The sequence below is a fragment of the Takifugu flavidus genome, chromosome 6, assembly GCF_003711565.1.
Source record: "Takifugu flavidus isolate HTHZ2018 chromosome 6, ASM371156v2, whole genome shotgun sequence".
NCBI lineage: Eukaryota > Metazoa > Chordata > Actinopteri > Tetraodontiformes > Tetraodontidae > Takifugu > Takifugu flavidus.
Window position 1 is genome coordinate 16,413,045 of NC_079525.1, and position 23,329 is coordinate 16,436,373.

The 23,329-nt window shown below is 41.4% G+C and overlaps 1 protein-coding gene across 7 annotated transcripts in view; it reads left to right on the forward strand.

Moving 5' to 3' along the window:
- pvrl2l (PVR cell adhesion molecule related 2 like) overlaps positions 1 to 23,329 on the forward strand; it is a 198,559-nt gene that overhangs the window by 88,769 nt on the left and 86,461 nt on the right. For 3 of the 7 annotated variants that reach the window (XM_057036964.1, XM_057036965.1, XM_057036968.1), the window contains one exon: positions 12,308 to 15,946. The exons of the other annotated variants lie outside the window; for them this stretch is intronic. In XM_057036964.1, coding sequence (XP_056892944.1) covers positions 12,308 to 13,089 — 782 coding nt within the window. In that variant the 3' untranslated portion in view covers positions 13,090 to 15,946. Of the gene's footprint in view, positions 1 to 12,307; positions 15,947 to 23,329 lie in introns of those variants that run through there. 7 annotated transcript variants of the gene reach the window in all.

Sequence of the window (23,329 nt, forward strand, 5' to 3'; positions counted from 1 at the left end):
TGGGGTTTTTAAATTCTTCCAAAGAACGGAAGTGAAGTTCATGTTGGTGTGAGCCAGCTTAGCAGGATTTTCCACTTTCTTGTTTTCCTTTTCATTCTCTATTGTTGAATCTCCATTTAATGACTGTTACTTAAAGCTCCTCCATCCAGGCTTTATCTGCATGCACAACTTATTATCTACACTGATGAGCAGGATTGCACTCACCACATGTTTAAATGGACACCTAAAACCTTTCTAGCTTTCTCCTGCTTTGTACACATCAATCAATTTTATTGGTGCTAGGAAACTGCCTACAGGAACCCATGTCTGCTGATTCTGTCGGAGTATCTATAAAGCTTTAAAATTTGTATCTAGGAGCTCAAATCTCATTGGAGGGTCTGCTTTCTCTTTTTCACTTGGAAACTGAACAAAATAACACACTAATATTGCTTAAAAAATCATAAAGAAGGGTTACTGTTGTTGGATCGCAATACCTCTCGTGTGTCACTGCTAATCCGCGTGTTCTTTGAATGAAGACTTCAAGAAGAATAATGCCAATTTAAAAATGTATTTAACAATAGAACCAATTCATACAAATACAAATATTACAGAGCTCCGGGCCAATTCATAACCCTACAATAACAGAGTCAATTGCCGGGGCATGAAGTCTGACAACCTAACTATCCCTTGGCCCAGTCTTTTATAGAAACACAGATGCAAATTATCAATGCTCATACAGTCCAATCCAGTTCTTCTGCTTGGATGACCTCGTCCTCTTCTTCCAGTCCCATTTGATGTTGGTAGATCATACAGGTAGTCCTTCTTCTCCATTATCTTCCCAGGTGGCCAGATCAAAGTTCACTTTCTTCATGCAAATAAGTTTATCAACCCCACCGTGATGTCCCGTTTTATAATGGGTGTTTAACACCTCCCGCCTGACTGGCTCCTGAGATTACAATGGTCTAAACAACAATCCTGTCAAAGGAATGTCTCTGATTTTTATTACATTTGCTAATGAGTCTACCATGCCTAACTTCTAAAGTACTTCTAAGAGAAGACAGGAACATATGGTAGAACACATAATAACAAGATAAAGACAATTCTCTTCACTGTTCAACTTCATTCTCTTCGGAGAGTTCATCGCATCGATCTGTCTGTCTGTCTGTCTGTCTGTCTGTCTGTCTGTCTGTCTGTCAGTCAGGTGCAAGGTGAATGTATGAAATACTAAAGATAAAAGTGGATAAAACAGTAGTACCCATCTGCATGCTTAATGAAAATTATCATATCAGCTCATGTTTTGGACGTAAAACTCTAACCATTCTATTTTTTACAAGTGTCATGTTTTTTAAATGCATACATGGCCACTCTAGTGACACAAAGGCTGTTGTGACGCGAGACACTGAACTCCTAAATAGCTTCCAAAACCCGATATTTGATGTTTAATTACTACTAAATCCTAATGGGTTATTCCTTCATCTGCTTGTGAATGTGCAATACAGATACAGTTTATTTACAGAACAGTTCCATTTTAAAATGCCTTGTATACATGTAACACTTGTGACATGCCTCAAACAGTTGCACAGCACTTCTTCTTCTCTCTCTCTCTATATATATATGTATATGTATATATATGTATAGATGTGTGTGTGTGTGTATGTATGTGTGTGTATATATATATATATATATATGGATTGTGTATGTGTGTCTTTTTTTGTTTCCTCATTCACATGCAGATAATAAAAACAGCATCCTAAAATCCCTTACTGTGTATCCCAGTAAATACTCTGTGAATAGACTGTGTGTGTGTGTGTGGTGTGTGTGTGTGTGTGTGTGTGTGTGAGGTTGTGTGTGTGTGTGAGTGTGTGTGTGTATGCACACGTGCTCCTTCCTGACTGGTCAAAAGCTTTTCTATCTTGACTTCATTTTTCCATGGATTAGTTTGAACAATCATCAAGTTGAGCCTTACAACTAAACAAAAAACACAAAGAGCTATTTTGGCCCTAAAAGAAACTGGGCAAGCCACATACAGAAAAATCGGAGGGAAAGAAGCTTAAGAATTTTCTCGTCTTGGAGTGTAGATGCTTTGTAGCCAGGTGGTATGTTGCGAAGGTGTGTGGGAGGTTCACAAGTGGCTAAGCTGCTATGGTTCTTGCTAGAAGCAAAGCATTTGAAAACACAAAGAATACACTGCACTTTCAAATCGCAAAGGCCTCACATAATAAATCCTTTAGAAAAGCCTGGAGGTCCATTTATAGGGTACTTTTGTAGACAATTTTCGCTTATTTGAGAGCTCCACCTCTGTCTGTGTCATTTCTACCAATGTTACACCATACGTAGTTTACTGTGCACATAACATGACTTATTCTCTTTAGATGCACACTATTGTGCAAACTAGGTGAGTATGAATACAAACAAATCATATTTTATGCATTTGGATTTTCATAAACAAAAACATTGGGCCAGATTCACGAAGCGTTCTTACGAACAAATTTGTTCTTAAGTCCCACTTACGAACATTTTTTGAAGATTGTGGCATTCACCAATTTCTTCTTATCCTGGATTTATGCGTAGGTAAGAACAAATCCTACGAACACTCCGGAGTACTCTTGCGCACATTTCAGTGCCGACATGTTGGCATGGTTGGGTTTTCTTCTCTTGTGCAGTTCAATAAAATTCAATATTACAATGATAATTCTGTCATATTCATTTATTTATTTGTTTATTTCCTATTTTTGGTGATTTACGGAGAATTTTAAAATTACGTAAATGTGCCAATGACTTAACATTAATCAACCAAATTGGAAACCATGCCAAAACTGTCTTTTTATTTGATTTTATCTTGATTTATTTTATTAGAGGATCGAGGGTATGCCCTGGCTCCCTGGTTGTTGACACCACTGACCAACACTCAGACTCCACAGGAGTTTTATTCAATCAGATGCATGCGCGCAGTCGCTCCACCATTGAACGCACCATCGGCATGTTAAAGGGGCGCTGGATGTGTTTGGACACAGAGCCACACCCCGTGAGGATGTGCGTCCTGACGCAATGATGGGGCCAGACTGCAGGCACGCGGTTCACGTTCGAGCGCGATTAATTGCCCGTTTGTGAATAAAATGCATTATTGTCACAATCCGAGCACAGCTTTTACACGTTTATTTTTTTTTACATTCTTATTTTTTTACATTCTCGTTGATTTCTTTAAGCGTGTTGGCTATAGTCATCAGGGTTGAGGCAATTTTATCAAGCGTGTTAGCCATCCTTTCTTGATTGTTCAACACGGCGTCAGAAATCAGGCGTGGAGAGGCAAGCTTTGGGCATTTCGCTTTGGGCATTTTGCTGCTTTTTGCTCTGTCGACACGGTCCTGCTGCAGTTCCTTTTATGGGCATTAGTGGGCGGTGACTTATGCTAATCATATGTTAATTAGACTCACCTGGCACGCGCTTTCAACTTACGAACAGATGGCATTCATCAATCTAAGAACACAGCTGCGAATAATTCTGGGGTTTACGAACGCGTTGATGAATCCGACGTAGGGTTTTCTTAAAAAACTTCTTAAACACAACTTAAGAAAGAATCTTAAGAAGATTCTTAAGAACATATTGGTGAATCTGGCCCATTGTCTGTATTACATTGTGGTCAAGGTGGTGCGGTCAACATTTTCTCTGGGGACAGAAAAAATGTCTTTGGAGCTCTGCATTACACCCAGCCCACTTAAACAGACAAAAATGGTAAATGGTTTACATACTGCAATCTTTGTAAGGTATGAAAATACCTATTTAATTTAGGTTTTTGTTTCCACTTTTTCTATTGTCAAGTCATGTCCAGCAGAAGATGCTAATTTTACTACTGAACACCTTTTTCATTTTTCCATGAGCATGCTGTAGTTGAAGTTCTCCTGACAGGCTCAACAGCTAAATCATAAACTACACTGCCTGGAAAAATCACTGCTCAAAAAAGTCACATGCTCTAATATTTAGCTGGATTGCCTGTAGCTTTGATTATGTCACATTTTTGCTCTGGCATTGTTTGTGTGATTTCTTTGCATCCATTGTTGCATTAATGTTTCACCAAGATTGTATTGATGAAGCAAGAGTCGGTCTGCGCTTAACAAACTTTTAGGAGTTTCTACAATCCTTTACACTGTTTTCTCTGCTTGTAGCTTGCCAATAGATTGACCCTTTTGAAACAGACTAGCATCTGTTCCACAACCACGGGATGTATCTTTGGTCATGGTTATTTAAGTATTTTATTGTTGATGTTATTTTATTGTTGACGTTAAATAACTTTTGCCAGATGAATGATAATCACAGTAATTATAGCTCTTATAAATTCCATTCCTATGTGAGGTTTTTTTTTTGGAGGGGGGGCAGACAGTGTATTTTATGATTAAGGAAATTGTATCTACAGTGGGGCAAAAAAGTATTTAGTCAGTCACCAATTGTGCAAGTTCTCCCACTTAAAAAGATGAGAGAGGCCTGTAATTTTCATCATAGGTACACTTCAACTATGAGAGACAAAATGAGAAAAAAAAATCCAGAAAATCACATTGTCTGATTTTTAAAGAATTTATTTGCAAATTATGGTGGAAAATAAGTATTTGGTCAATAACAAAAGTTCATCTCAATACTTTGTTATACAGTGATCCCTCGTTTATCGCGGGAGTTGCGTTCCAAAAATAACACGCGAAAAGTGAAATCCGTGAAGTAGTCAGCTTTATTTTTTTTTTATTATTTTACAATGCAATACTGAACTATAGAATGAAACCAAAAATCAAAACCTGTTTTAAAGCCCAATATTTGTTTAAAACAATAATTTTAATATAGTAATACAAGGTTGGAAACATTGGGCCAGATTCACGAAGCGTTCTTACGAACAAATTTGTTCTTAAGTCCCACTTACGAACATTTTACGAAGATTGTGGCATTCACCAATTTCTTCTTATCCTGGATTTATGCGTAGGTAAGAACAAATCCTACGAACACTCAGGAGTACTCTTGCGCACATTTCAGTGCCGACATGTTGGCATGGTTGTGTTTTCTTCTCTTGTGCAGTTCAATAAAATTCAATATTACAATGATAATTCTGTCATATTTATTTATTTATTTGTTTATTTCCTATTTTTGGTGATTTACGGAGAATTTTAAAATTACGTAAATGTGCCAATGACTTAACATTAATCAACCAAATTGGAAACCATGCCAAAACTGTCTTTTTATTTGATTTTATCTTGATTTATTTTATTAGGGGATCGAGGATATGCCCTGGTTGTTGACACCACTGACCAACCCTCAGACTCCACAGGAGTTTTATTCAATCAGATGCATGCGCGCAGTCGCTCCACCATTGAACGCACCATCGGCATTTTAAAGGGGCGCTGGATGTGTTTGGACACAGAGCCACAACCCCGTGAGGATGTGCGTCCTGACGCAATGATGGGGCCAGACTGCAGGCACGCGGTTCACGTTCGAGCGCGATTAATTGCCCGTTTGTGAATAAAATGCATTATTGTCACAATCCGAGCACAGCTTTTACACGTTTATTTTTTTTACATTCTTCTTTTTTTTACATTCTCGTTGATTTCTTTAAGCGTGTTGGCTATAGTCATCAGGGTTGAGGCAATTTTATCAAGCGTGTTAGCCATCCTTTCTTGATTGTTCAACACGGCGTCAGAAATCAGGCGTGGAGAGGCAAGCTTTGGGCATTTGGCTGCTTTTTGCTCAGTCTACAGGGTCCTGCTGCAGTTCCTTTTATGGGCATTAGTGGGCGGTGACTTATGCTAATCATATGTTAATTAGACTCACCTGGCACGCGCTTTCAACTTACGAACAGATGGCATTCATCAATCTAAGAACACAGCTGCGAACAATTCTGGGGCTTACGAACGCGTTGATGAATCCGACGTAGGGTTTTCTTAAGGAACTTCTTAAGAACAACTTAAGAAAGAATCTAAGAAGATTCTTAAGAACATATTGGTGAATCTGGCCCATTGTTATGGGTAGTTGTTGGCGCTCTTTCTTTTTCTGAGCAAGAAGATTTTTTGTATATGCCATGCCTTTTACAACAGTAAAGCCCCTGAGCCAATCAGGATTCAGAGCACAATGCACTGTAAAAATATCCGCACTGTAAAAAAAATCTGTGAAGCAGCGAAGCCGTGAAAGATGAAACGCGATATAGCGAGGGATCACTGTATACCCTTTGTTGGCAATGACAGAGGTCAAACGTTTTCTGTAAGTCTTCACAAGGCTTTCACACACTGTTGCTGGTATTTTGGCCCATTCCTCCATGCAGATCTCCTCTAGAGCAGTGATGTTTTGGAATGCCCTTGCTGATGGAAGGAGATTTTCACTCAAAATCTCACGATACATGGCCCCATTCATTCTTTCCTTTACACGGATCAGTTGTCCTGGTCCCTTTGCCGAAAAACAGCCCCAAAGCATGATGTTTCCACCCCCATGCTTCACAGTAGGTATGGTGTTCTTTGGATGCAACTCAGCATTCTTTCTCCTCCAAACACGACAAGTTGAGTTTTTACCAAAAAGTTCTATTTTGGTTTCATCTGACCATATGACATTCTCCCAATCCTCTTCTGGATCATCCGAATGCTCTCTAGCAAACTTCAGACGGGCCTGGACATGTACTGGCTTAAGCAGGGGGACACGTCTGGCACTGCAGGATTTGAGTCCCTGGCGGCGTAGTGTGTTACTGATGGTAACTCTGATGGATTCACTAGGTCCCCCCCGTGTGGTTCTGGGATTTTTGCTCACCGTTCTTGTGATCATTTTGACCCCACGGGGTGAGATCTTGCGTGGAGCCCCAGATCGAGGGAGATTATCAGTGGTCTTGTATGTCTTCCATTTTCTAATAATTGCTCCCACAGTTGATTTCTTCACACCAAGCTGCTTACCTATTGCAGATTCAGTCTTCCCAGCCTGGTGCAGGTCTACAATTTTGTTTCTGGTGTCCTTTGACAGCTCTTTGGTCTTGGCCATAGTGTTAAACAAACAGGTTCAAACAGGTGCCATTAATACAGGTAACAAGTGGAGGACAGAGGAGCCTCTTAAAGAAGAAGTTACAGGTCTGTGAGAGCCAGAAATCTTGCTTGTTTGTAGGTGACCAAATACTTATTTTACTGAGGAATTTACCAATTAATTCATTAAAAATCCTACAATGTGATTTCCTGGATTCTTTCCCCCCATTTTGTCTCTCATAGTTGAGGTATACCTAAGATGAAAATTACTGGCCTCTCTCATCTTTTTAAGTGGGAGAACTTGCACAATTGGTGACTGACTAAATACTTTTTTGCCCCACTGTATATCACTATAGTGCTATAGGCAATGGAAAACAGTTTGGTAGATTTGCTGCATCAATTTTGGAAACGAGAGATGATTCAACTTGTAATTTGTGACAATAGATTTGTTTTATTTTGTTTCTTCAAATCAGTGTGATATGACAGTCCTCTATTTCTTTCTGGCTACAGGGGCTGGCTAATACAGGGCAGATAAGGCATTGCTCTATGGTGTGGCTTGCTTTTACACATTTGCATGTGGTTGGTCCAGTGTTGTAGCCCCATTTGTTCAGAGAAGCCTTGGATTGTCCTGTTGTTATTCTCAGGAGGTCCAGAGATCCCCACTGGGTCCATGGTGCCATATCTGGATGTTTTGAGGGTTTAGAAATGGCTGTGAAATCTTATTGATTTAAGCTGCAACTGTAGATGATTGCTGCATCAGTTAAAACACATTCTTAAAACAAATATATATTTTGATTTGCTTCTCCAAAAAAGGAAAAAAAAATCCCATTTTACAAAGCCTCACACCACAGACTGCAGCATCACAAGCCAATTCCATTTGCACAGCATGTGAACTAAAGCTGTCACTTTCAGAAGGCCTTGTCTTTAAGCAGTGTAACACTTAATAATGTGGCACTTTGTGTACAGTGGCTCAAACTAAGCCTAGCCCATTCCATACAGCCCTGCTTTGTTCTGTGAAATGGCAGAAGAATGCACTGTGCTGATCTGACTTTAATGTCACTGACAAGCAGCCATCCCAGTCCACAAGGTGAGGATTGTGAAACAAAATATACATTTTAAAATTTTACACTGTTAAATTCTTATTTAACCTGTATTAACTACAGTGTGTGTGTATGTCTGTATTTGTATTATTGGCAAGTCGATTTCATTCATTCTACATTTGCTGTAGAAAAGATCATTTATGCTGCTCTTTCTTGCTCCAGGTCCATTTTCTTGGTTTGTTTGTTTTCTCTTCATTTTACTGCCACTGTGATACTTTATTGATTGTTGTTTTTTAATTACTTGTCTTAACTGCCACTGCAACCACAACCCTAATTATTCTGGTAGCTGGAAGAAAAGTTTCAACCCAAAAGTGTAGACTTTAATTTATCATACAGGGCACCACACTGTGAAGTGCTGTGGTGTTTTGGAGAGCAAGGCAAAGGTCAATTCAACTATTTTTGACACTCATTGCTTTTTTATTTGTCTAATACTCCAAGTGACATCTCAACTGCCTAACAGATGTCAATATCAAGATTCACTATATCAGTCTAATGTCAATTCTGTGGATTCCAGAGACAATGCTGCATCCTGCTTTTTTATGAAGAAAAGAGGCTAAAATGCAAAGACCAGACTGGTACAAAGTGTCTTATGCCAGCCATGGTTTACTTCCCTGCTGTACTTCCAGCTGGATCTACCAGGAACACTCAGACAGACAATCCCAAAGTGGAGGTGAGGTAGGATGTGAAGAGGGGTGCACTACACACAAAAGACAGATGGTGAGTGAAAATTGAAATAAGCAACCATGGCTGGGAGTTGACTATAGAAAATGGAGAAGAGAGGTCCACAAACCATTGTGGTCCCATATAAAAGGGCAAAATGACAGTGTTGTGACCCCTCTGTCCTCTTGGCGACCATCTTGATCCCTTTCTTATAGTTTATTCAGTCCCTTCACAAGGAGTCCAGCTGGCAGGAGGCTGGTGGGCTGTTGATGCCTCTTAAACACACACACCACACACACACATACACACACAGACGTGCACATTTCACACATGCACAAAGAGACAAATTGGAGGGGATAATGCTGTGCATGAAATAATCAGATAATGTGGCTAAAGCAGGGAAAAGGCTGCCCTTGACTATGGTCAGGCATGATGAACTGAGCACAGTAAGCAGATATGCAGAATACCTGAGAAATCTCCGCAGTGGCCTTCTCCCCACTGACCCTCGACATAATACAGGTCCACTTTTTCGTCCTCTGCCCACAGTCCTCATGACTCCTGACAATTAGGGACGTAACCCCAAGTCTCTGTTCAGCCGTACTCCATCCCAACATAGACCCTGGTCCCTTGTTATCTGGAGGAGGGTACATTATAGAGAGTTAGAGTAACTGTAGGAGGGAGCAGGAATAAGCAGAGAGAAGCCTTGTAGACATGGACCTGTGTATATTTAACACAGTACATCTCCATTGCTTCTCATCCCTTCTTTGCTCTGTTTTTATTTCAGATTCTTTTTTCTTTCTCTTATTTCTATGCAATAGTACCTCAAACTGAATGCCTGCTTCACTGCCAGAGTGCAGCATCAAAATCTGAAACTCTCTTTTGTGTCAGACAGATTACCTTTGTCAAGATTAGTTTGGCGAATTTGTCTTGTGTCATGATATTTACCATTTAGTATATTGTTCGGGAAGGACTAACGTGACAGAAGCGGCTGACAAAAAGGAAAAGAGAGTCAATCAAATAATGGCTTAAGAAAAGACAGACAAATCTGACAGAAAATGTATTGTCCCTATGTTAAACAGTCATCCACACATATTGTGATATGTTGCTACAGTGACAGGAAACAAATCAATTTTTTCCATTTTTTTAGAGCTGGTATAATAAGGTTGGATCAAATATATTCTTGACTTGATTTGATGAGCTTCATCCTTGTTTCTGGACGGTAATGGCATACCACTGCCAAACTTGTGGAACACCAGATATCAAACAAGATAAGGATGTTTACTTAACAGAAATTCCACTGAGAGACTCAATGGTGGTATCAGACTTGAGTAATAATAAATATTCAGTTAGTCGGATGCTAGGGAATTTTGTCAGTGGATCCATAAGTGCCTTTTTAAATGCTGGTAAAGATGGCAAGTCTGCTAACAATTACCCACACTCTAGTACCACTTTGCTATAAGCAGAGGTAAGGTGATAAAATACAACTAAAGCCTTTTAAAAAATGTGCCTAAATACAATATTTAAAAAAGATTCTTTGTGAATGCAGTCAAAGCTGGAATGTGAAGTATCATGGAAAAGAATTACCTGTGTAAATAGACCAGCTTAAACACATAAATGATGTGCGAAGACTTTATTTTTGTGCATGGCTGTGGTTTATTATCACAATAACCAAAGACAAGACTAATGAATATAATAAAACAGAGATATCTAACAAAAATTCCTGAGATAATTTGAACAATTAGACTAGGTATCAAAAAAATGTAACTTACCGTATTTTCACAACCATAAGGCGCGCCGTATTATAGGGCGCACCATCAATTAACAGCCTATTTTAGAAATATTTTCATACACAGGGCGCACCGTGTTATAAGGCGCATAGCATAGAAACTGCGTAGTGCCTGTGGTTTCATGACGCGTTCACTAGATCGAGCTGCGCTAAAAGGAATGTCAATAAAACAGCCAGATAAGTCAGTCAAACTTTATTAATAGAATGCAAACCGTCGTTCTCACAACTCTATTCACTCCCAAAACGAATAAACAGCTGTTTTATTATTTTTCCCGAGTGACGTAGTGTTTTCGCGTAACACAGTTCGTTTAATAACAGCGAGTTATAACAGGCAGTGCAACATTTTTATCACAAGTGGATAGTGGAGTTTAATAAATCTTCGATTTAGTGCAACATTTTTATCACGTAGTACCGTTGCGGTAAATCAAACGTTAGTGCAAACACAATATACGGTAACTCGAACTCTCGAAGTAGTGCAAAGCGATAGCAATAGCAATATAACAATGTTGTTCAAACGGTAATTTCCATATTCACAGTATGACCAGCCTTGTTAAGTTGTAAACACACAAAAGAAACACGTAAAGATCACTTTAGCAGTTCATTCCTCATCCAGGAATCCCTCGAATTCTTCTTCTTCGGTGTCCGAATTGAACAGTTGTGCGAATACGGCGTCCAACATGGCCGGCTCCATCTCGTCAAAGTCGTCATCAGGGTCGGTGTCGCTGGTGTTGTCTGGCATTTCAGTGACAATCCCTGCCTTCCCGAAAGCTCGGACCACGGTCGATGCCCAGGCATTTACGATCCACTGGCAGATAGTGACGTATGACGCTCGGCGCCGTCTCCCCGTCTTGGTGAACGTGTGTTCGCCGTTCGTCATCCACCGCTCCCACGCAGTTCGCAGTCTAGCTTTGAATGCCCCGTTGACACCAATATCTAGCGGCTGGAGTTCCTTTGTTAATCCACTTCTTGCTTTGTTTCCTCGGAAGCTCCGTTGAGTCTTCTTTACCTGGCGCAGGTCGTCTTGTTGCTTCCTCCACTTCCGCACCATTGATTCGTTCACGTTAAATTCTCTTGCCGCTGCTCTATTTCCATGTTCAACCGCATGACTGATAGCCTTCAGTTTGAACTCTGCGTCAAAAGCGCGTCTCTTGCAAGGAGCCATTTTGGGGTCTTTACAGACAGAAACGGTTTCGGACTGAATTTACTGCTGTTACCTCGGCCACGCCTACTGACTACGGTAGCCGCGATTAACCAATATTACCGTAATCCATACAAAAGGCGCTCCGGGTTAAAAGGCGCACCGTAGATTTTTTAGAAAATTCTAGGCTTTTAGGTGCGCCTTATAGTCGTGAAAATACGAAATTATAGTCATTTTGGACTAGTCGAACCTCGGATTCAGGAGGAGCAATGTGGTTTTCGTCCTGGGCATGGAACAGTGGACCAGCTCTACACCCTCAGCAGGGTCTTCGAGGGTGCATGGGAGTTTGCCCAACCATTCCACATGTGTTTTGTGGACTTGGAGAAGGCATTCGACCGTGTCTCTCGGGGGGTCCTGTGGGGGGTCCTCCGAGAGTATGGGGTGTCGGGCCCGCTGATACGGGCTGTCCGCTCCCTGTATGATCGGTGTCAGAGTTTGGTCCTCATTGCTGGCAGTAAGTCGAACTCATTTCCGGTGAGGGTTGGTCTCCGCCAGGGCTGCCCTTTGTCACCGATTCTGTTCATAATTTTTATGGACAGAATTTCTAGGTGCAGTCATGGTGTTGAGGGGGTCCGGTTTGGTGACCTCAGGATCGGGTCTCTGCTTTTTGCAGATGATGTGGTCCTGTTGGCGTCATCGGCCCGTGAGCTCCAACTATCACTGGATCGGTTTGCCGCCGCATGTGAAGCGGCTGGGATGAAAATCAGCACCTCCAAATCCGAGGCCATGGTTCTCAACCGGAAAAAGGTGGAGTGCCTTCTTCGGGTCAAGGAGGAGATCCTGCCCCAAGTGGAGGAGTTTAAGTACCTCGGAGTCTTGTTCACGAGTGAGGGAAGAATGGAGCAGGAGATCGACAGGCAGATTGGTACGGCATCCGCAGTAATGCGGACTCTGCACCGGTCCGTAGTGGTGAAGAGAGAGCTGAGCCAAAAGGCGAAGCTCTCGATTTACCGGTTGATCTTCGTTCCTCCCCTCACCTATGGTCATGAGCTTTGGGTAATGACCGGAAGAACAAGATCACGGGTACAAGCGGCCGAAATGAGCTTCCTCCGTAGGGTGGCTGGGCTCTCCCTTAGAGATATGGTGAGAAGCTCTGCCATCCGGGAGGAGCTCGGAGTTGAGCCGCTGCTCCTCCGTGTTGAGAGGAGCCAGATGACATGGCTTGGGCATCTAGTTAGGATGCCCCCTGGACGCCTCCCTGGCGAGGTGTTCATGGCATGTCCCTCCGGTAGGAGACCCCCGGGAAGACCCAGGACACGTTGGAGAGACTATGTCTCTCGACTGGTCTGGGAATGCCTGGGGATACCTCCGGATGAGCTGGAAGAAGTAGCTGGGGAGAGGGAAGTCTGGGCTTCTCTTCTTAGGCTGCTGCCCCCGCGACCCGACCCCGGATAAGCGGTGGGTGGGTGGATGGATGGATGGCTGGATGGATGGATGGATGGATGGATGGATGGATGGATGGATGGAACCTTGCATATATAAGAGCTAATGCTCCAGTATTGTCCCCTCAAAGTGAGGACACACGTCTGTCGGCTAGATAAGAGCTGAAGCTGAGCTGAAACTTGCAAGCTGAGCTGAAACTTGCAAGCTGAGGTTTATCACACACAGAAGCTTGGGGGGACTACACAGCTGATACAAATGGGTGTTTGTGTGAAGCCTTCACCACTGAGATTTAAATTGGTGGAGGTACTATATATCCATCCTCTGCATCAATTGGTGCCCAGCAGCTGTTTTACTGCTCAAATGGGCATTGAGTCCACTGGCTAGCATCACCCATGCAGAGCTATGCATAGAGATTATCTCTGCTCTATTATGAGCAAGGTTTAGTTTAATAAACTGACTGACAGCACACACAATGTTAAAATCTCTGTGTAAGTGTCTGAATGGTGAAACCTAATCAGCCTTTGTTAAGAGTAGTAGTTAGAATAGTTTTATCTATCCAGAGTAAACTATTATATTATTACTGACTTTTTAAAGGTTTTGTTGGTTTATATTGACATATCCAGAGTACATCTTAGTTCACATTTTTTTGGAAATCTGTAGTCCAACAATGTTATTGAATATATTGAACCTTTGATAGCTCCTAAAGCTTCACCTTCTCTGCATGAAATTGCACGATTGCAACTTTGGAGAATGTGTAAAACCTATTATTGTGATTGCTGGATGTACAGGGTTGTAGTTCGGTTCCCTGCACTGCCTTTCGGACCCTGCACAAGGGATGGTCTTATTATTGAAAATGCATTTTGCCTCTATCTGACTACCTAGACTGAAATGATAAATGCGATGGGAAGGAGGAATGTGACATCATTTTATCATGTCAGCTTAACTGGTAAATTTCAATTTTAGGCAGAAAGTCTCAAATATAGCAGCACAAACTGTATTTGTACAAATTATATCCATAATGTTTTTAAGTTAGAATGTTTTTACAGCTGTAAAAGCAGTCAATCATACACTTGACCTGAATAAATTATTCACATTAAGAGAAAAATGCAATCAATAGTGGGGAATGTGCACAATGTGCAACTAAATTACCATATAATAAGGATAATCTCTACGTATACTTAATTGGAGCACATCTGTGCTGCAGGAATGCTTTGAGTTTGGCAAATTGTCCCTGTGTGGGGCAGAGTGAAATTAGTAGAAAGGGGGTTAAAAAAAAGAGGGGGATTAGGTCTTTGATTAAGAGATTTAAGAACAAGTTCAAGAGGTAAATAAGGCTGAACAAGGACTCTGCTTCCCCAGCATCAATTGTTAAAAGTGTATAATGTGTGATACATCTTTTTTAAATGATCTCAGAATTTATCTGATGTTTTTGGAGTTGTGGAGGGAATATAGCGGTAAAGAGCAAAGTAAGAAAAAATGGCATCACATTGTTCTTCTGTCTCTGTGTACTTCAAATATGTGGCTGAATTATTTAACACAATTTAACCCTGTGCAGAGCAGGAGGCTCATGAGGTGAGATCCCTGTGTGGTGATTGAACCCAAAACAGATTGGAGAAAAAAGTTTGAATCCATGAAAGGAAAATATCAGAAGCAGAAGCAGCCTTTCAAGTCTTATAAGCTCTGGCTTGCAATGGCTTTCTCTGTAGAAGTGAGGGTGCCAAAACAAAATCAAACTGAAATTCAGTTTTATAACAAAATGATCTTATCAATTAGGCCAGTGAGTCTATTCTCTATGGATTTGTATGAATCACTAATGAAAATAACATTTCAGCAACATTTACTGGTTCATAGTTGAAGTGGAATTAAATCCATTTCAGACTTTTAGCCTTTACAAATGTAATGAGTGTTTGAGAGTTTTTTTGGATGTGGATGGAGAACTTGTTTACTGCAATGATTGATGTGCAGATTTTAAGTCTGATAATCCTCAATCTAAAATGTAGTCAGGTGAGAATGGATATCTGTGCCATTGATTTAGATTTACAACTGTAAATGTTTATTTAATTTATTTATAAGTTTGATGGACAATGAGGGATATAATTTATATGGTACTCAAATATTGCAAGGAATTTAATACAGTTAACTAAACTGACCTCTGGGTGACCTTTGTGTAAAAGGTCTGTGTTTCTATGAATCCATTTCCTTTTACAATGTCATGTGATGGTGGCCCAGTGATGCATTAGTAAGCATTGTCGCCTCACAACATGAAGGTCCCATGAGGACAGAGACAGGTTATCTCTGGGATCTCTGACTTCATCCCACTGTGCACAGATGTACTTTTGGGATAGGTGAACTGCTCTAATTTAGGTCTGTGTCTCAGTGTGAGTGGTTGTATGTTAGTCCTGCAATTAACCATCATCTTGTCCAGTTGTACCCCCCACACCCCCGACAACATTGCTATTGGATTAGGTGGTAGGAGATGGATGGATATCTTACCATTGTGACCATTTAAAGAACCTATTAAATTATGGGACCTGCGTTCCAGCACTTGTGGTATGTTTCAAGCAATGCTAGATGAATGAATCCATTTTTGGTTTGTCCAATAGTGATGGAATAAGTGCAAGTGAGTGTTGTGAGGTATATAGAGTAAATATTTTAACAAGAGGTTCTTGTTTCTCTCTGTATTTTAGCTAAATATTTTACAGTCAGGGCCTGTGGGTTGACGCATTCAAAATGTAATCATGTTTCTATTTCACTGCTGCTGTAAGATAACCAAGATAAACTTATTTACAGAACTGAGTTGTAGCCAAAAGCAACAGACACATTTTGACTGATATCTTGGAGGTTTTCTTTAAATAAAAATTTGCCACAACTTTGTTGTTCAGGAATTAATTTTTAGTGCAAAACATCTACACTGTAGTAGTTATTCTATGTAAACATGGTTTTCATAAGTTACCATTGATAAAAAGGAAGATATATTTTTTGACATTAAAAAATGAGGAAATCTGAAGAAACATTCATTCCATGTTGGTGAATGCTCCAGAGTTTTCCCCATAAAATTAGGAGTACGCTTTGTACAAAACACAGAGACAAAATATCAGCAGAATACATTCAATCTATATGAAGTTCAATTATATAGATTGATATAGTTCTGCACTGCAGAAGCAATTGAGAAGTAATCAGGGCAATTGTCAACTGGTCAGTATTATGACTGAGTGTAAAAAGAGCATTTCAGAAAGACAGACCCTCAGGGATGATGGGCACCAATCTTTCTCTCCAATTATAGGGAAATGTTTCTCAATGGAATAAGACTCAACTTGGATCAACTTGTCGGCAGGCAGTTCAAAAACCCAAGTGAATACCTTGTATGTATGCAGACACACCAAACATTGGCTCATGTGGCCACTTTTCATGCAAGAGGTTTTCTTCTTAGGAAAGATAAATCTCAATTGTTTCTCTCACATATGCACTGATGTGGATGATGCGTGTGCGTGTGCGTGCGTGCGTGCCTTTGAGAGAGTGAGTGAGTGTAAGAGGTCAGAAAGATCTGCATATCTTAGAGACCAGCCTGCTATCTTTCTGCACTAGGGTCATACTATCACCATTCACAACAAACCCATTATTGCCTGAACAAAGGAGAAACACAAGTTTTAACATGTAGAGGTTGACAAGAAAAAACCTTTCAGCAGGTGAGTGATTTTTCCCCTCCAATCTGTCTGGAAAAACAGATGAAGGCAAAGTTTGCTTTCTCTAGATTACATTGTGATTGTGTTCTCTTCAATTTTCCAGCAAGTCAAAGAAACAGAAATCCAATCTGGACACTGTGGATGGATTTGAAATGAAAAGCAAGAATTTATAGCAGGGAAGCATGACTTATGAATCTTAAAAGGAGTGGTTGTTTATCACTAGTGCACTTAAAATGCAATTTAGGAGAGTAAATCAAGCAGCTCACTTCTCTAAGTTGATCTTGGCTTGTTTTGGTATCTGATTTGCACATATACACTGAGGTGCTGAACATATGAAGCAGATTAACAGTAGTTTAGTTGGTAAAATGAGGAGCTTTTGTTCCTTGTGCATCAAATGTATACAAAATGGGCATAAAATGTGAGTAGACATTTGTAAATACATTAATAAAATCTGCAAATCTGTACTGTGAGCTATATGTGCAAACAGATCTGTGCATCTGCCCATAGGGGCTGAAAGGTTCAAGTATTTGCTCTAAAAGATTCCAGAGAAATAATCATTTATTGGATGACCTTAAGTTCTGCTACACTTCTGTAAACACACTTCTGTAAATGCATACAGTCATAGTATAAACAACTGGAACATCAGTCAATCTTTATTTATCAATCAATCTTTATTTATATAGCATCTTTTACAATCAGAATTGTTTCAAGGCGCTTTCCAGAATCCCAGGGCCTAACCCCAGACAAGAAACAGTGGCAAGGAAAAACTCCCCTTTAACAGGAGGAAACCTTGAGCAGGACCAGGCTCATGTAGGGGGACCCTCCTGCTGATGGCCGGCTGGGTAGAGAGAGAGGAGACGGGGGAGGACAGGTAGAGGATAGAATAGGTAGGAGAGGAGAGGAGAGAAGAGGGGTAGAGGAGAGGATAGGTAGAGGGAAGGGGAGGGGAGGTAGAGGAGAGGAGAGGCATAGAGCATAGAAATACATACAAAATGCATTATATTGAATTAAATAGAGTCGAATAAGCTGCTGGTTGAGTTGGTTTAGCGGGGTCGGAGGTCAGTATACAGCTCTGAAGGCGGCGATACCTGTAAATGGATACAGAAGGAGGGCAGGGGAGAAGCAGAAAAACTACACAGGAAATAGCATTACTAGTCTACTTGATGAGGAGAGGAGAGGAGAGGAGAGGAGAGAGAGGAGAGGAGAGGAGAGGAGAGGAGAGGAGACCATGACCCAGTGGGTGACAGAGGCCTGTCAGGTGATCATGTTTCTGGACCCCGGCAGCCTCGGCCAAAATTACAAGCCTCACCTAAACTTGCCCAAGTGTCTAAGTGTGTTTCTGAAACATTTCAGTGACATAGCAAATGATTTGCACTGAATGCTTCTTTGAGCACAGTCGTCTGACAACAAGACTTCTACTTTCTTTTTATCACCTCCATTTACTTCAATTGTCCAAATGTGAAACAAAACATCAGCCAGCAATTCAGAATTGGTTTTTAGCCACCACTAATCTCTCCTGCTGTCCTGATAGCTTTTTTGTTTCATACATTTGCATTGCAATAGTGTTTTGGGTTAATGCTGATTTGTGATTAATAACTTAATTAACTGATAAAGACTATTCCAGCTGTCCTCAGGACAGAGGTAGGCTATACCCTGGACACGTCCCCAGCACATGGCAGGACGGACATATAACATAAAAATATAGATTCCCAAATGTATCCATCCCCAAAATGTATATCTTTGGACTGAACAACTTGGAATGATATCCCATGGACCTGTGAAATAAGTTAATCGCAGAGTTGCTTCCTGTAGATGTGGTAGATGGTTAAAAGATGCCTCAAAGGCAGCTACCTTCATTGGATTTCCAGGATTGTGTATCTGAGAAGAGGAGTCATATACTTACAACGTACTGTAGGGCCTGCATATCTGGCTGAGAATGACCTGGCTTCTCACAGGAAAACCTGGAGGATTTGTCATGGAGAGTGTTTTCCAAGGGGACCAATGATGTTTACTCAGCTGGTTTGACTTATCTTTGAAGACAGTCACTGAATCTTCAACCAAAACTACATTAAAAAAGCGTAATATGCTGTCGCAAGTAAAGAGAAAAAAATGCTAAAACCTGACATTAACCTTAAAAGCTTAGCATTCCCAGAATAAACCATGAATATGCATAGCCAGAGGTGGACGTTGATAGGAAATTACTAAAAAAGAAAAACAATTGTATCATTTCCCATAATCGTCTTATTTGGTGATCTGTCATCTTCCCAAAATGAAATGATCCAAGCTCTGTAAAATGTTTACAAGCTGTTGTTTACTTGTAGTTAGTCACAGAGGAGATAAATTAATGATAAAAAAAAAAAGAAACAAAAGGGAATGTGATCACATCCTTAGGCATAATGTCTGTGTAGATTCTCAGTCATCCAGGTCATCGTTACCCAAGGTAGTTTTCTCTGTCAACTGGACTGTGTTTCTTCACAGAGAAGAAATCCCATGGACCTGTAAAATAAGTTCATAGCAGAGAAGAAACACAGAGAAGAAACACAGTCCAGTTGACAGAGAAAACTACCTTGGATCCTTAGGCATAGTACTGCAATTGTTTATTCCAGCATTATCTCTGTTATCACAGAACGCCTTGCTGGCCCGGTAGGTAGCAAATGCTCATTTTGCATGTTGCAATATGGGTTTGATTAAATTAGGCTTGCTGAATTTGTGTGTCTCTTGAATGTTGTCTTTGGTAATAAGATTTAAAGGCTAATTGTAACACTTTGCTTTGCTGACAGTTGCGAGCAACATAAGACATTCCATAATCAGAAGGCTCTCAACCATTTTAAGGTCACAGCATCACTTTGCATATGCACACACACGCGCACACTCACACACACACACTCCTCATTATCCATTGCACAAAGATGCCACAGAAGTCCTGTGCAATCATGCTGGAGAAATGAAGCAACCCTTAAGATCTGCTGAATTGTGAAGAACCTCCAGGAATAAGATAAGGAGGTTGCATGAACAAGAATGTTACCCTCCTTTTCAGTAAAAACAAATAGGGCTGCCCATAATTTCATGACAAATTTTACAAATTATCAGTACTCCATCATATGATACAGTTCAAAAGCATCATCATCAAAGAGCTGACTTACCATTTTTTAATTAATAGATATTCCTTTTATGACTTTCTTCTTTCTTTGTTGAACAATTCTCTTTTATCTATCAACAAAGTGGATCACTTTAACAAAGCATGGGTTTAGGATTTAGCGCTGCAAAACTAAAGCGATTTGAATGAGTTGAAATGTTGCCCTTTTGATTGTTGAAACAGCAAATTCTGCATCAGCCTGCTAAGACATAAGTAACTGCAGCTTCACTCATGGGTAAAGACATGATGTGTCAAGTCTAAGACAGCATTAACATCAAGTCCTGAATGCACATGTGCTGAAAATAAGTTTTTTTTTCCATTTTGGTGACTGGCAGGTTTTGACTGCATTTGCTGTATGTGTTTGTGAGAAAGAGATTTGTTTTCCCCAGTACTGTTTTGGTGGAGCTACTTAAAATTAACCCCCCAAACCCCCACCCCCCTGCTGTTTGGTTGATTTTTTTTATCCAAAAATTTTCAGACAGTTGTTGCATATCAGGATTTGAGCTTTGTCCGCACGCAAACACTGCAATTTGAAGAAATCTCTGTGTCCACATAAAACCAGTAAAATGCCAAAAACACATTGAACCCCAGATGCATATAGGTTGTACACATGAAAACACCATGGTGGCGTTTGGTAGAACGTATCCACCCTGGCTGCCAGTTTTTAAAAATAAGCTCCCAAAATGCTGCTTCCTTGTGGAAAAACATTAATTTGATAAAAACGTTGGCATTTACTCCTATACCTGTCCCCATGCAGAAAAGGCCTTAATTTGTCCTGCCACACATGTAAATGTTGACTCAGACTTTAAATTTAAGACTGGCTTTATGATGCCCACCATTTCAGGAGTATGTTCAGGACTATGCTCACGCTTTGTGAGCTTAAACAGGATAAGGTCGCCATTTCAAATAAGACATCAACAAGATGATAAGGAAACAACCTATTTGAAAAAAGGTAAACAGAACATTTGTTCTTGAGAAGATGCAACAGCAAAACAATGCAACAGCTGTGTTTTTTGCCATTTTATGTCATCTTACTGTATGTATTTGTATATTTGAATGACAAAAACATTAAAAATGAAAGTAAAATGGACTCACCAACATGAAACTCCTCCATAGCTTCTGCTTAGCTGAAAATAAAATTCAACCTTATTTCTCTTCCCAAAAAGTCTTCATTGACTCTGTTGAACAGCTTAGCTGCACATTTCAGTTCCATCATTAGGTCCTTTTCTATGGACATGAAGGCTAAAGCTGAAAGTAGATATAGGAATTCAGCATGTTTGAGTCGGTGAACAGTGGTTTACGCCACTGACTTTGGTGCAGAAGGCTATCGGTTCGAATCCAGGCAAGGCTCCTTACGCATATATGCCTACACCTCGGTATGAGTAGCGTCATACCGGCTCAGACATCGCCTGGGTCAACAAGGTCCGGGTCAGGGAACCAGGGCCACCAAATTGGCTGCTGGAACAAGGCATTCATGGAGCTGGAGCAGGGCAGAGAACGTGGTATTGATGGAGTGTTACTACGGGAGTCACCCCAGCGAGAGAGGGTACATGCAGAGGATGTGGGATAAATAGATGCTTCGAAACCCCTCACTGACTAAGAAGCAGCTCTTAGCTCAGTGTTCGAATATCCGCAACAAGAAGCTGCTATCAGAGCTAGAGATTGACGAGGCACGGCGCTCTGTCCATACCTGAGGCACTGGAGACTGCTAAGCAAAGGCTCACAGCCCTGGCTACCCAGCTGAAGAGCTACACAAGAGAAGAAGAGGCAAGGAGAATAAACAAGGTGTTCTCCACCAATCCAGCAAAGGTCTCAATGGCCGGGCAACAAGATGACAACAGACTCTCCCCCCACGACTGAGACTGAGCAATACTGGAAGAGTATCTGGGAGAAAGGGGCAACACAAAACGCTAATGCCCAATGCCTGCAAGACCTACCTACAGACAGAGCACAGGCAACTTTCAGAACAAGATCCAGTAGTCATCACCTTAGCAGACATCCAAACAAGAGTGTCCAAAATGAAGAGCTGGACAGCATCAGGGCCTGATAAGATCCACGCCTACTGGCTTAAGAAGCTGACTGCACTCCATGAACGCCTGGCAGCACAGATGAGCCAGCTGCTATCATCAGGGAACCACCCAGAGTGGCTTACCCAAGACTGGACAGTCCTCATAATGAAGGACCCCCAGAAGGGCACAATACCATCCAACTACCGGCCCATAACCTGCCTCAGCACCACATGGAAGCTCCTATCAGGCATCAGAGCGGCTAAAATCAGCAGGCACATGGATCAATACATGAGCAGAGCACAGAAAGGCATAGGGAACAACACCAGAGGTGCCAAGCACCAGCTACTGGTCGACAGGGCAATTGCCCAGGACTGTAGGACGCGGCACACCAACCTGTGCACTGCCTGGATTGATTACAAGAAAGCCTATGACTCAATGCCGCACACATGGATACTGGAGTGCCTAAAGCTGTATAACATCAACAGGACACTAAGAGAGTTCATCCAGAACTCCATGAAGCTGTGGAACACGACTCTGGAGGCCAACTCAAAGCCAATTGCGCGGGTGAGCATCAGATGTGGCATATATCAAGGAGATGCTCTATCCCCCCTGCTGTTCTGCATAGGCCTAAACCCCCTCAGCCAGATCATCACCAAGAGTGGCTATGGGTACCAGTTCCGAAGTAGAACAACTGTCAGCCACCTCCTCTACATGGATGACATCAAGTTGTATGCCAAGAACGAGCATGATATCGACTCTCTGATTCACCTCACTAGGATCTACAGCAAGGACATTGGGATGTCATTCGGGCTATACAAATGTGGGCGGATGATATCTAGAAGAGGAAAGGTGATCACAACTGATGGGGTTGAACTACCTGAGGGGAACATCACAGATGTGCAGGACAGTTACAAATACCTGGGGATCCCGCAGGCAAATGGTAACCATGAGGAGGCAGCTAGGAGGTCAGCCAAAGCTAAATACCTACATAGCTTAAGGCAGGTCCTGAAAAGTCAGCTGAATGGTAAGCATAAGATCCAGGCCATAAACACCTACGCCCTGCCAGTAATCAGATACCCTGCTGGCATAATACCCTGGCCACTGGAAGAGATACAAGCCACTGACATCAAGACAAGGAAGCTCCTCACCATGCACGGAGGGTTTCACCCTAAGTCCAGTGTCCTGATGCTGTACACAAAGCAAAAGGAAGGGGGCTGAGGTCTAGTAAGTGTCCTAACTACTGTCCAGGAGGAAACAACAAGCCTCCGAGAGTACATCAAGAAGATGGCCCCCACTGACCAACTGCTGAGTGAATGCCTCAGGCAACAAAAGCCCACCAAGGAGGAGGAACCTGAGGGGCTATCATGGAAGGACAAGCCCCTGCATGGAATGTACAACCGACAAATTGAGGAAGTGGCTGGTAT